General features: G+C 44.7%; 1 protein-coding gene across 1 annotated transcript in view; it reads right to left on the reverse strand.

Annotated features, from left to right (window-relative positions):
• Positions 1-920: 920 nt before the first annotated feature.
• The window catches only part of LOC150081133 (uncharacterized), an 83,633-nt gene continuing 70,588 nt past the window's right edge, over positions 921-13,965 (reverse strand). Inside the window, exon 2 of the mRNA XM_090381295.1 lies at positions 921-3,270. Coding sequence (XP_090237421.1) covers positions 932-3,082 — 2,151 coding nt within the window. The 5' untranslated portion in view covers positions 3,083-3,270 and the 3' untranslated portion in view covers positions 921-931. The remainder of the gene's footprint in view (positions 3,271-13,965) is intronic.

The following is a 13,965-nucleotide window of genomic DNA, read 5'->3' on the forward strand; positions in this document are numbered from 1 at the left end:
CTGGTCCTATTTACGATGTCGTCGTTGGTGAGTAAATGCGGGACACATGCTCCGTACTGTCCGAAGTTCACCTTTCGCGTTTTTTAGCGAATTCTTTCTCTTCCACCGATAGCTTCGTGCTCCACTCGGTGTCTGTGAACGTTAAGGTACACCTACTTCCGTTCATATACACTGAGTGGACAAGTTATTAGTAGGACGGGCCCAGAACCCAAGGGACTGCTAAGAACACTCGCGTTTATTAACGAGTGTGTGTGTCGTTGGCGGTGTGCCCAATAATGAAACGAGATCTTCGATACACTTCGCTTTATTGCGCTTCCGCGTGTACATGGACTGGATCAAGGTGAAAACGGCTTTGGTACACACAAACACAGACACACCAACACACACACACACACACACACACCTGCAACAGCGCACTAGCAGTTGTAGAAAAACAAACGCAGTTAAATTACATCAAAAATCCTGCATTAAAAAAAGTCAGCGCAACAGGAAAAAAGAAAAAAAAAACAAACTTGAAACCGTATTTACAAGATGGCGCACATCACAAGGGAAGCGGCCACTGCGCAACTCTGAGTTCCTGGGTTGGTCACGTATCACAAGGATTGGAACATCTCGACCCGCACGCTACAGACGCGAGCTATTCGATGACGTCGCAAAAAAACGGAGTTTATTTCTTCGGTCTGGCGTGGATGGGTGCAGACTCACGCGTCTCACCTTGCAGGATCGCTGTCACGTGGTCACCCAGATCCCTCGACCACCGAGACACTCGTCCATCGCGTTCCTCAACTTCACTGCTCGAGCAATCCTCCTTCGCACACCTTCAGTTGCAGGCCGAACCGACGCGTCTTTTTGGAGAAACCGGAAATGAATCGCAAAGAGAAATGCATTTTGGCGATGCCCCCTTTGAGTCGCTCTGCTGATGGAAGAAGAGTCACAGGTAGAGCGTGGCCAACTTCTTGCTGCTCTGAGTCCCCGCGTTGTGTCTGCAGAGGGCGCTGTCTTGAGCCACGATGTATTTCCGGTTGTCGGGGAGTTTGATGAGGTCGCTCTGCACCAAGTTGTATTTGTTGTAGTTGTCCACGCGGCTCGCGTCCCACAGGAGGTTGCTGAGGGACTTCGGCCTGGACAGCTTCCTACTGCGCCGCTTGTCGTCCTTCGTGTCCTTCGAACCGCTCGAACCGGAAGACGTCTGTTCCGCCGAGTTTTTGGAGTCGAGGGTGTCGGTGAGGTCGACGGCGATGTTCGTCAGGGACTTGTAGCGAATGTTGAAGAGGGGCGACGTCGTCAGGACCTTGCTGTTGTGGCACGTCTTTGGTCTCGTGGTCCTGAAAGGTGCGGAGTCTTTGGGCAGGGTCACGCTCTTCGGGTGCTTCAGGAACCGATTCCTCGTCACGGTCCGCGGCTGCACGGTCCCTCTGGCGAACAGCCTTCCGTAGGCTGGGCGGCTGTGGTGAGTAGCGTTGTTCTGCGCGAACACCCTCCCCGAGCTGTTCGACCTCGTGCCCAATTTCTGGTTATTTTCCGCCCACTTCTTTCCGTCACCTTTTTTGCCGATCTTTTCGTAGATGTGCTCCACGTGCACTCTGTCGTCCCTCTTCAGGCTCGGTCTGTTGACGATGCTGACCGTGATCCGCTGGGAGGCGTTGCTGCCTATCGACACCCTCCTTGCGGGGATGGTTTCTATCGGGGGAGGGTCCGGCTTCGTCTTCTCCGCGTCTTTCGTTTCGCAGTTCGCGATGGGGGTCAACGACGCATATGGCGAAGGCGGCGCTTCGACCTGCGGCAAAACGGACGTTGGCTTTTTGTCCTCCCCTAAAAACTCGTTTCTGATCTTTTCCGGGAGGGGAGCGAAGCCCCGCACGTAGTCGTAAATCTGGTCAATTTCTTCGTAGCGGCCGTCGTCCGATCCCGCGTCGTCGTCTTTTCTGAATCGTCCGCCGCCTTCCACGCTCGGGTCGGCTGGAATGGACATTCCGCGCTGCAGAGGAATCGCGAATTTGGTGGTCCCCTGGGGATCGGAGAGGCTTCTCTTGACTGACTGGCCCTGGGTCCTCTTCTGCCTGCGGGGGTTCAAGAACCGGTACGAAGACGAAGTTCTGTTGGCGTTCATTCGGAGTTCCTTGCTCAGCGAAATATCGAACACCTGGATTCGATCGGCGACCTCCTGAAGTAACCTTTGACATCTGTCCGTCATGTTCGCGTACTCTCTCAGCTTCATCAGGGCGTCTGCGTTCCTGGGGGCTTGGACTTTGAGTGGCGCTGTAGGAGGCAAGGGAACGAGGGGCGTGTTGTCTTTGAGCAGAGGAAGAGCCACGATAGAGTCTTCCTCAAACATTGAGTACAATCTCATCTCCGGAACGAACTGCGACGAGGACTTCAGGCCCGGAGGCGGCTTCCCATTGACGAGCCTCACCATGAGCGGGAAACTTTTCTTGATCAAATTCTTGACGGTGTGCACTCCGGAGATGTTGTCCTCGCCCGCCACTGCGCTGAACTTCCCCTTCTGGTCGAAGCTCAGGTACACGGATTCGCCTCGAGACGTGCAGCAACTGAGGAACTTTCCCGGGATTCGGTTCCTCGTGGGAGAGGCCACCACTTCACCCACCAACGCGAGAGTTTCTCCGGCAACGATCGTCTTGGTCTTCTCCGGCATCGCGTCTTCACCCTTCACCACAATCGCCTTGACGTTTTCCCTCACCACACACGACTTCGGGAACCTCTTGGCCAGTTCGGCGATGGTGTCGATGCTGCGGACAGCGCGTCCGTCTTCCGAAAGGATTTCGAACCATCCGTCGAAGTTCTCAGGGATGGCAAGTTTTGGCCCGACGGGGATCACCCGATGATTGTCCTTGAACTTGACGCACTGAGCGGCGACCTTCAGCTTCTTCCCACCCGGCGCTAGTAGGACGACTTGGCTGAGAGAGGGGGAGGGCAAACTGGGCACCCCGAGTCCTAAATACTGTCCCTTGATGATTTTGGCAACTTGGGGTAGCTTGAACTTTTCGACGAATTCCTTCAGGTAATAACCCTCGTCACCCCACTTAACCGCAGCCAGGTAACCATTCATGTCGGCGAACGCCATCCGCCGGACAGTGGAAGAGGAAACGTTGACCTTCTTTGGGGAGGGGGGGGTTCACCAGCGGGGTTTTCAGCAGTTTTTCATCATCTGTCTGACGTCACAGTCGGTGCTTTTGGCACGATCGTCCAGCTTTGGCCCCACTGACTCGCAACGCTGACGAGATGGTCCCTCGGCATTTTCGGGCGACGCCCCTGAAAGAAACAAAAGAAGCGATCGTGAGTTAGGATGGAAACATTATTCGTCAGTTTATTGTTAAGTTTGCTTTCACCCCCGTACAGCCGGTTGGCCAGAAGGGAGTAAAAGTAGAATTAGAAAAACATTAAAAGGACGGTTGAAAATATTAACGAAAATATGAACTCGCAGGTTTCAACATCAATACGCTGGGGGGTGGGGGGAGTTAAGTTTGCGATATTTTTATATTTTATAGCACCTAACAGGAAAGATTCGTTTTCTGCAACCAATTGCACCGGACAAGACTCCAGGAACAGAGCCACGAGGGAAGCACTATATGAAGGAAACAAGAAATATTTAAGGAATGGACTTTACAATAAACCGACCACAGTCACACGCACAACCCCCTGTTACGCTTTTTGGCGCTGCATGCAAACGTCCAGTGGCACTCGTTACCGTGACCCGAAGCCATCTGATGGAGATCGTCAAAAAGTTCCCAAATGGATTCCTCCGATTTTCTAATGAAAATCTCTACTAGCTTTATTGGCCAACCTTGGTAAGCTATTAGAACGTTTAATTGCCCTGCGATTAAACAACTTGTTATTCGAATGGGGATTAATTGCGCCTAATCAATACGGATTCACTCCTGGAAGGTCCTGCGAGGACGCCCTTGTAGACTTCATTTCTTCTGTCGAACACTCCAGTTTCAAGTATACTCTTGCCATCTTTATTGACTTCGAGGGTGTTTTTGATTCCCTTTGGTGGGAAAGTGCCCTCGAACGTTTACGTCATGCCGAATGTTCCCAGAAACTTTATCTTCTAATTAAGAGCTATTTCTCTAACAGATTTATCACCGCCAGATCTAAGTACAGACAAATTTTGCGTGAGGTCTTTCGAGGGTGTCCTCAAGGCTCAATTTTGGGACCACTTTTCTGGAACTTTGTCCTGCAAGGTTGGATTACCCGAACTTTTGACAACGTGAAGATCATGGCATATGCGGATGATTTGACAGTCCTTGTTGGTGGAAATTCAAGGTCTTCTATTGAAATATCCGCTGAGAAAGTTCTATCTGATCTTCAACAATGGACAGTTGAAAATAAGCTAAAAATTAGTTCTACCAAGACAAAAATTATGATCCTTGGCTCTAAATTGGATGTTCGTCGACCGCCAAGAGTTAAAATAAACAACAGACAAATACCTCTAATAACGGAAATTAAACTTTTGGGAATAACTATTGACAGCAAGTTAAACTTTCTCCCTCATTTATCCAATCTGCAAATTAAGATGAGAAATTTCACCGGCGCTCTTGTCAGAGTTTCTAGAACTGAGTGGGGTCTTTCTAGAAGATGTTTAAGAATCTACTATAACTCTGTGTTTCTCCCTATGGTTGCCTATGCTGCTGGCGCTTGGTTCCATAGGGTGCGGACTGTACAATTTCAATCAAAATTGATGTCGATCCAGCGTACAATGTTACTTTGTATTTTGAAGATTTGTCGAACAGTTTCAACACCTGCTTTACAGGTTTTAGCCGGGACGTTACCACTCGATCTCTACGTAATTTTCAGAGGCTTATGTTATCGCCTGAAACGTCAGATTCCCACTCATATCCTTGGTATTTCTATTAACACTCAAATCGATGTTAAACCCGAACGACAAAGAATTTGGCAAGAGTTGATCAACTTGTGGCAGGGTAGGTGGGATGGCACAACACTGGGCAGTGTAACGCGTAAGTTTTTTCCTGAAGTTGACTGTCTTACGGATAAAAAATCTACAGTCTGGTTTAGCCTTGACTTGTTTACCTCCTATTTGATATCAGGACACGGATCATTAAATAAGAAATTGTTTAAATTTCGCTTGTCTCCTACGCCATTGTGGCGGTGTGGAAGATTGGCAGCACGTGTTGTACTCTTGTCCCTCATACAATGAATTTCGAGTAACTCTGCAGAATGCAATTCCCAACTTTTCATCAGGATTGGAACCTAATTTTGTATCAAATGCCACGAGTTACCGCGCTCTTCAGGATTTTGCTAAGGCAACCTTCAATAAAAGGCTCGCAATCCTTTCTGCAATGACCTCATCTGCGAATGTTTCAAATTCAGCTCAAGACTCTTCACCTTCACTGCAATGACGTCCATTTTCTCAACAAGATCTACAACTCTGGACTTGTGTGCTGTGTTTTTTTTTTTTTTTTTTAAACTCTACAAGTGTCCTACAACTATAACTCAATTAGGCGATGAAAATTCCTGTGCTCCTTTGCTCGGATGGCTGTTAACTGACTGTGACTTTGTTATTGGTGATTAACTGTGACTTTGCTACTAATGACTGCAGGACTTACTGGATTTAACCTCAACTGTTTTTAAGGTTTGTGCCTGCTTCTGGGCTTGTGCAAAGTTTTGTCGGTTGAATGGTACTGTTATCCTTAATTATTTTCTTTGAACTTGTTGTTTTTTTTTGTTGTTTTTTTTTTTATGTTAATATGGAAAAGATTACTTTCATTGTTTACTTTGAAATTATCTGTGTGTACCTCAATCTGTTCAGGTTTCCTTTTGTAGAGTATTTAATCTTTGTATAGTTGTATAAGTTAACGAGGCGGAGATGAACTAACGTTCCAGGTGCCGCCCAATACAAATACATACTTACAGACAATCTGCGCACGTGAGCATTTCCCAGCAAATGCGGGTGCGATCTGTAATAATTCGAACCCGGATCGATCAAGAGACACTGCGCGCGCGTAAACACGATGGGGCGGGAAGAACTGCTCGGTGAGGTGCAGCGGCGGCAGATTCAAACGCAACGACAATTTAATAATTGCGCGTTGAATGACTTTTAAAATACCGCGAATAAAGATTTTGTAAATAAGTTTGCCAATACTGACACGTTGTAACCACCCCCGTAGCCACGCACTGTCGGGTGTCGCGAAGACAAAGAAATTTTCAGATTTCAACAATTAACGGAAATTTCAAAAAAATCATCGAAAGTGGCACGACAGCGGATGAAGGTTCCAGCGAGGATCCGACCGAGAAGGTTTCGATTTCTAAAAACGGATCGGTGAAAAGGGTGTTCGTGCCCTTTTCTTTAAACTTCGACGCGCGGCTTCTAAAACATTTGAACACGATTCTGATGCGCGCTAAAAAACGGATAAGAAATTAAAATAATTAAACGCTTAAAATGTGAGTGAGTGCGGACCACGAAGATTCAACTCAATATTTTTAAAGGAACGCCATTTTAAACATTTTAAAATATGCCGATTTGAAAATCGAGAAGAACGGCAAGAGTGAAACGGTGGTGGTGGCGAGGGCACCACGGATGAAGGGGGCCTCGCAGGGTCTTCGAAGTTAGGGAATGGAGTAAAGGTTTCAGTTAAGTTGGCAGGTTAAGGGCCGAAGGTGGGGTTACTCTCTCGTCGTAATTAAAAAATTGTTCCGTTCATAGTCCGGTCAGGAATTCACAAGATACAGAGAATGCGAGAAACAGCGCCGTATTACGCAGTCACGGGCTTGAACCCCGGTCACTCAAAGCACGTGTACTAATGCACCCTCGTGGCGATACTTTCTTCAGCTCGCACTCTGTGTCCACTCGCTGACGAGGTCATTCTGGCAACCGATTGTTCCACGCCCACCAATATGACAATTCTGTCTGGCTCAAGCGTGCGCACCAACTTCAGGTGAGACACGAGCGAGCCGCGTTTTGAATATCAATTTTAAATCTCGCACGTTCCCTCCTGCGGTTTCGGGCGATTCATATTCGGTAAAGGACAACGGCGACCCTCTTTATGTTGCCCACTCGGCGCTGCCCGGTCAAAGGGAACTTTGAAATGCTTTCGGATAGAAACGTGGCCGCCGGAAGTAACAAAACGCTCATCGAGGGTGCGACTCGGAAGAGCTCACTCATTTCTTCCAGGTACACGACGACCTTCCCTTACGACGGAATAACGTCTCGTGTACGAGTATTGCCAGCCACGCCCAGAACAAAAGTCGGCCGTGGGGTTCGCGTAGGTCACAAACGAAAACGAGAAAGATCGGGGTGGGTGGATAGTTTCATTGCGCGCTCTTTCCAACTGAAGTGGAGGAGTCCCCGCCATCGAACTTAGAAACCGCTTCTTTACGAATCCTCTCCCTTCCTCACCAACCAAAAGATCAAAAGGCGTTCCGTGCGCGACGTCTCAAAAAGGAAGTTCTGAAACGATTCGAGCGCGAAGTCAACATTTAGCCAGAGAACGGCTGAAGACCATTTCTCTCCCCCCCCCCAATTATTTAACCGCACAATTCAATATTGAACAATACGATGCCCTTTCTGGACAGCTATTTGCCGAACCGAACCTGTCCACAACGGCACAACTCCCTTTCCACCCACTGAAATCAGTTCGAAGGAGGGAAGGGAAAGTACTCCGACTTTCCTTGGCTTCGTGACCACAGATTAAAGTCAACGCGCACTTCTTAAGATGGACCTTAAGAAGTGCGCGTCGGTGCCGCCAGAAAGCGAAATCCAATTTGCTGCCCCAAAATATTTCGATAAAAAAACAAAATAAGAAGTAAACAATTATTATAAGTTTATCGAAAAAGAGAAGAAGTACAACGTATCTCGGGGATAACGAAACCAGAAACAAAAATAACAAAATCATTCGGGAAATAAACTTTAAATTCTAAATCGCCGTAATCGTACTCAATCCCAATAATAAAATAAAGGTTAAAAGAATTAATGTTCTCTCGCTTTAAGAATTTCTTATTTCATTTCTTTATTTGATCCGAAAAATTATTTTCTATCGAAATTAGAGAGTCGTCGTTCACACATTGGCGATCGTAAATCTTTCCGATTAATTTCAAAAACTCCGTTCACCCTCCACATCGGAAAGGGGTAAATTGAGAAAAGGCGTCGGCATCAGTAGCGGCATGTGATGCGAGAAGGAGCATCGGCCAAAAGAAAAACCCATTTCCTCTTCATCCGCTCCAAAAGATGGTCCAATCCTTCCTCGAATTTACTTAAGCTACCAACTTGCACAACGACGGATGGAAGTTAGTTCCAGCAATCAACCACTCGCCGGTTAAAGACAAATTTCCTTCTTTCTGTTCTACAAATGTCTTTCCTCAAGTTGAATTGTTTCCCTCTTAATCTGAATGTGTAATCTGAACAAGAGGAAGAATTCATCGGCATTCGACTCGCTCGAACTGTTTAAAGCCTTAAACGCCTCAATCAGATCACCGAGCAGGAGCCTACTCTCTGAACACCGCAATTTAAAGAACTTAAGCCTTTTTTTGGGCACCCCTCATTTGCATAAATTCTTAATGCGACCGATACATTTGGAAAATGTATCCGTAAAATCGTTTTTAAGAACCCTTCAAACGGAGTAACATCAATTGGAAGTACTTTCAATTCCTCAAATAACGCTACACCATCAATATCGGACTCATTACGACCAATGTCACTTCAAATCTTTGCAACGATTTAATAAATCGTCAACTGACCACTCTTTTAATTCGGAAATAGTTTAAATATTTCTCCGCGTTCTTTCATTTATGCAAACCTTTCAGTTTACGAGAAAATTGCTGCGTCCATAATTTGAAAGAAAAATTTAATTTTGAAATTTTGTCGCCAACCCTGAAAGGCCTCCTTTCTACGTTCAAAATCGAAATGACGTCTTTTTGATCTTCTCCTGAAACACGAAGCTTCGATGCCAGCGATAGCGGCCATATTATTAGCCGAATCGAGAATCTTTTGGAATGTTCCTCATTTATATTTTCTTTAAAATATTCCCCGATTTCCCATTGGTAGGGGTGTAAGACAAAGATGTTCCGTGTCCCCCCATACTACACAATTCGTAAGAAGAAGAAGCTGCGATGAAAGAGTTCAAACAAGAGTAGAAAGGAGGTGTAAAAGTAGGAGGGGATAACATAAAGACATTATTAGCTATATGGTGGAAGGAAGCCTGAGGCTTATGCTGCACCAGCCAAAAAAAAAAAAAAAAAAATTCTTTAATACCCCGAGAGAGAGAGAGGGAAGGAGAGAGAGAGAGAGAGAGAGAGAGAGAGACAGAGAGAGAAGAAAGGAATCACCAAGAACGAGAAGATTGATGACATCCAGCTCAGGACCCTGGGTGTGCCAAGCCCATACTCACCAAATGTGAGCCTCTCGGGTTGGACAATAATTGCTAATAATGAGGAAAAATTACAGAACCTCTCGGACATTTTGAAGAGCGCAATAAAGGAGTACAATATGAAGATTAAGAGCGGAAACACCACGGTAATGTTAATTTCAAAGTGGCCAAGAAGAAGAAATCAATATAACATTAGATGGAATAATATTTCGACAGATACAAACACAAAATCTATGTTAGACCAGCCGCAGAATTTGCCTCACAGGTCTGGTCCCCACATGTTGCTTACCAAAAATTAGAAATTTAAAATATTCAAAAAAGTGCAATCCAGTACGTCTGCTTTAAAAGTGGCCTTGAATACAATGAGAAATCCTACCAAGAGTGGTGTTTGGACTCTTTGGACTCGAAACGCTGGAAGAAAGAAGAGACAAAGCCGACTTACTCCTTCTTAACCAGCTGTTAAATGGTACCCTGAATTGCCCTCATCTCGTCTCACAAATAAATTTCAACGCTCCGACAAGAGCGTTAAGAAACCATCCACTGCTGAAACCATCCTATGCTGTTTGTCTGTTTGTTTCTTTTTTGGTTTTTAGGAGCATTAGCAACTAAGGCCATATTGCTCCTGGAATATGCGGTGGTCATTCCCTGACCTTTCCGCATCCTCCGTATTTGGTGGTGACGGGCTCGAACCCCGGTCTAATCAAGAAGCGTGTGCTGCGCACTGCTGCTCCTTCCCACCTGGCTACGGAGGCGCCCCATCCTATGCGAGAACAAATTATGGATACTATAACTTCTATAAGAAGGACTGCAAGATCAACGAACAAAGCAAATGTGGAGATATTTGACACCCCCGGACACTTCAAGAGGCAACTGAAATTGCTAACCTCATCCGGTACCTGACTTAAAATGGACTCTTCTTGCAAGTTCTAAGACTCGGATTGTGTAATGTGCGTGTGAAGAAATACCAGTGCTCTGCCTGACTCCTACCTGTTCACTTAAATAGGACGGATGAGTCCAACTTAACATTTCAATTGAGTAGTCTTCTTATGTACATTTACTTTCTCTTTACTTTGGAAATGTATACGCCAAGCTTCTGCTTTGAAGCTGTGTAATAATGCTTTGTAGCTGCACCCTCACGCACGTTTGTTTGCTGTTTTGTAGCTGTTAACAATAATAATAATAATATTTGGAAAGCATAATGACAGAAAATGAAAAAGCATGGAAGAAATGAAAACAAGAATTGCAATGGGCAAGAAGGCATTTAGTAACAGAAAAGAACTGTTGAGAAGAAATTTCAAGAAGGAAGTAAGAAAGCAAATGGTGAGCACATTAATAAGGACTGTTGCACTATATGGCTCCGAGACATGGACACTGGGAAAGAGGAGATTAGACGCCTAGAAGCTTTCGAGATGTGGGTGTGGAGGAGAATGGAAAGGGTGAAATGAGTGGACAGAGTGAGTAATAAGATTTTGAGGAAATTAGAAAAGAGAACGTTACTAAAAGAACCAAGAAGACAAAATTAGTTTATATAACACGTTTTGAGAAGAGAAAGCGTGTTGAGGAAAGTGATCGAAGATTAGATGTGTGGGAAGAGAACTATTGGAAGAAGGACAATTGGAATGATGGATTGTAAGAGGAAATTATGCAGGAATTAAAAGGACAGCGCAAGATAGAGAAGCAATGGCGTCGATGGAGCCCCGAACCTGCCTGAGAGCAGAGAACGTGAAGAAAAAAGATTTTGTAACTGCAAAACATAAATGTGAAACAGATCCAGATGATAAGCAAATTAACGTGTCTGCAATTTCCAGTACTCTTTTCATTTCAAATGAATTATTTATCTTGTAGTTCAACTTATACATGTGTCCAACAGACACTTGACCTTGACCACGCATTAGAGTTTTGCCTAGCCGCTCTGTTCTTCCCTCCCTACTTAGTCCCCTGCTCCCTGTGGATTTCACTGCAGGGCAACTAAGGCGACCGGCTGGTCACAGTGCCTATTGCTTGCTAAACCACAACTGTGGTGATATTAAATTATCTAGTAAAACTACAGTAACTGAATTCAATATGACAAATACTACCTCCTGTCAAAATTCTAACGTCTGCACCATCTGTGGGACCAGCTCTGACCCCATTGTCCAATGTATTGAGTGCAAACAATTAATATGCAATGACTGTACACATTCTGACCTGAAAAAATTAAATAAAAGTCGGCGGAAATCATTCTGTTGTGATAGATGTCGACTCAGAAATTCTCAGAAAAGCCCTATAACTGTTGCAACGCCAAACAGCACGGAACCTGAGTCACTTTCCTCCTCTTCGGCTAACAAAGTTGAAATGCCATACTCTAGTACATTTGAGACAAATATCATGCCAATAACTAGAAATACCGACTCTGAATCGTACATGGATGAAGCCTCTAATCCTTCTTTGTTGTCGCATCAAATCTCAGATGCATCAACTCAAACATCTGTGCTGTCAGAAGATCTCAGCGCTAACTCCTTCCCTAAGGAAACTCTGAATCCAACCTTTGGTATTCTGCAATCAACTGAATTCCAGGAACTACTCTTTAACACTATGCAGAAAATCCTCATTCAAACTCATCTAATCAGTGCACCTCATACTGCAAACTCTGAAATTCTCCTGGATTCTAATACACTCAATGAAGGAAACAGCGAGCTATACACGGAGATTTGTGGTATAAAAACAATATTAGCTAATCAACAGGCTGAAATTTCTAACATTAACGCCCAAATTAAAAATCTCACATCAGTTATGTCTTGCCACTTAAGGGAAGCTAGGAAGAATTCTGAACCTACTCTCGACACCAATGGGCTCAAAGTGAATACGAATTCTTCATTAACTGACGATGCCCTCAGTACTGAGACCAGATCTTCACCTTCCACCGGCCTCAATAGTTCTACTGCTGCAAATATTAACTTGCCCAAGCCTGCTAACATTCATGATTCAAGTCATTCAACTGAGCAATTTATTGCCAAACAGACTCTGTTAGATGATTCTTCTGATGTAAATAGAACCACTCCTCCCACCTACTCTCCTCTGCGGAACAGTTCTGTCTGTACTTCTATTTCACAAGCTCAGAGTCACCAAGCGGAATCCTCTTCAACATCAGTTAAGGCAACATATGCAAAAATAACTGCTGCCACATCTAATGAGGTCTGCAAACCTGTCTGTAGATCTGCCGCCACAGTGAGTAAACCTGTTTCTAATTGCCAGTCTCAAATATCGCACCAAAGATCAAAACAGAACAAACCGTCAGAAAATATTAAAGCATCTATATCTCAAGGTACTTTCTCCAAGCTTCCGGCCATAACTCATCAAACACAGAATGTAACTACTGCAGAAAAATCTCAGTTACTCAAACACAAGTATAATATCACAATTATTCCCACAAAAGACCGAATTTTTCTTTCTAGACTTGGACCCTCCACTAAATCTGAAGATCTTATCAACCTAATTAAAGAAGAATATGGTTTCGGAGTAGATGTCCGTTCTCTGAAGACACGATGTCCCGCCTACTCATCTTTTATAATAACATGCCTTCCATCACAAACAGAAAAAGTGTTGAATCTAAGATCCCTTTTATCAGGGGCTCTAGTAAAACGCTTCACGGACAGACCATCAAGGGAGTCCAAAATCTCCTCTCCACCGGCATAGCAATCAGATACCCTGCTATCTACACATACTACGTTCTCCTCTCGTCATAGAATCCCCAGATCCCAACTGTTCAGTGTTTACCTTCAGAATTGCAGGAGTATAATTAGCAACCTAAACCACTCCAGAGCAATCCAAGGCTCACATATTTACGACATTTACCTGCTCACTGAAACCTGGCTCTCCATAAATATTGATGATCAGGAGATTATAGATGGACAATATACAATCCATAGAAAGGACAGAGGATCTCGTGGAGGCGGAGTAGCTATTATACATTCTAACCATATACTCTGTGAAACTGCATCAAATTTCACAAATATTGAATCAGTATACTGCCTTCTTCATCTTGGCAAGTTAAAGGTTTTAATAGTATTGCTTTATTTTCCACCTCCCTTAACTAATATAGACCTCCAGTACTTGGAAAGCTCGCTGGAATCAATCTTCCCACTAATTCAATCTGCCGACATAGCAATGGTTTTGGGTGACTTTAACTGTCAAATGGCCAATTTAGAATCTTCTTCTCCATCACTGCAGACTAGGGCTCTCTTTAATATGCTTCACAGCTATGGTCTGGAACAAATTTGCAACTTTCCAACCAGAGAAAATGCCTACCTCGACCTAATATTTTCCTCTACTCATATAGATGTTCACACCGACAACCCCATATTTCACTCGGATCATTCACCAATTACTTTTGACATCACAGTGACTTCTCATAACTTCAAATGCAGCTCCCGCACTCCTCGATTCAATTTCAGAAAGGCTGACTGGCCTCTGCTCAACCTAGCTCTAAGAAACGTAGACAAGCAGCTCGCTGACGCTATGGATGACATCGATGTGCTCACCAACAACCTGATTAACTGTGTCCATTCAGTTATATCTGACATTGTTCCTCAATCCCATCTTACCGCACGCTCTACCTACCCGCACTGGTATAATAGTGAACTAA

This window comes from Mastigoproctus giganteus, chromosome 9 (genome assembly GCF_048544385.1).
Source record: "Mastigoproctus giganteus isolate SK-2022 chromosome 9, ASM4854438v1, whole genome shotgun sequence".
Lineage (NCBI taxonomy): Eukaryota > Metazoa > Arthropoda > Arachnida > Uropygi > Thelyphonidae > Mastigoproctus > Mastigoproctus giganteus.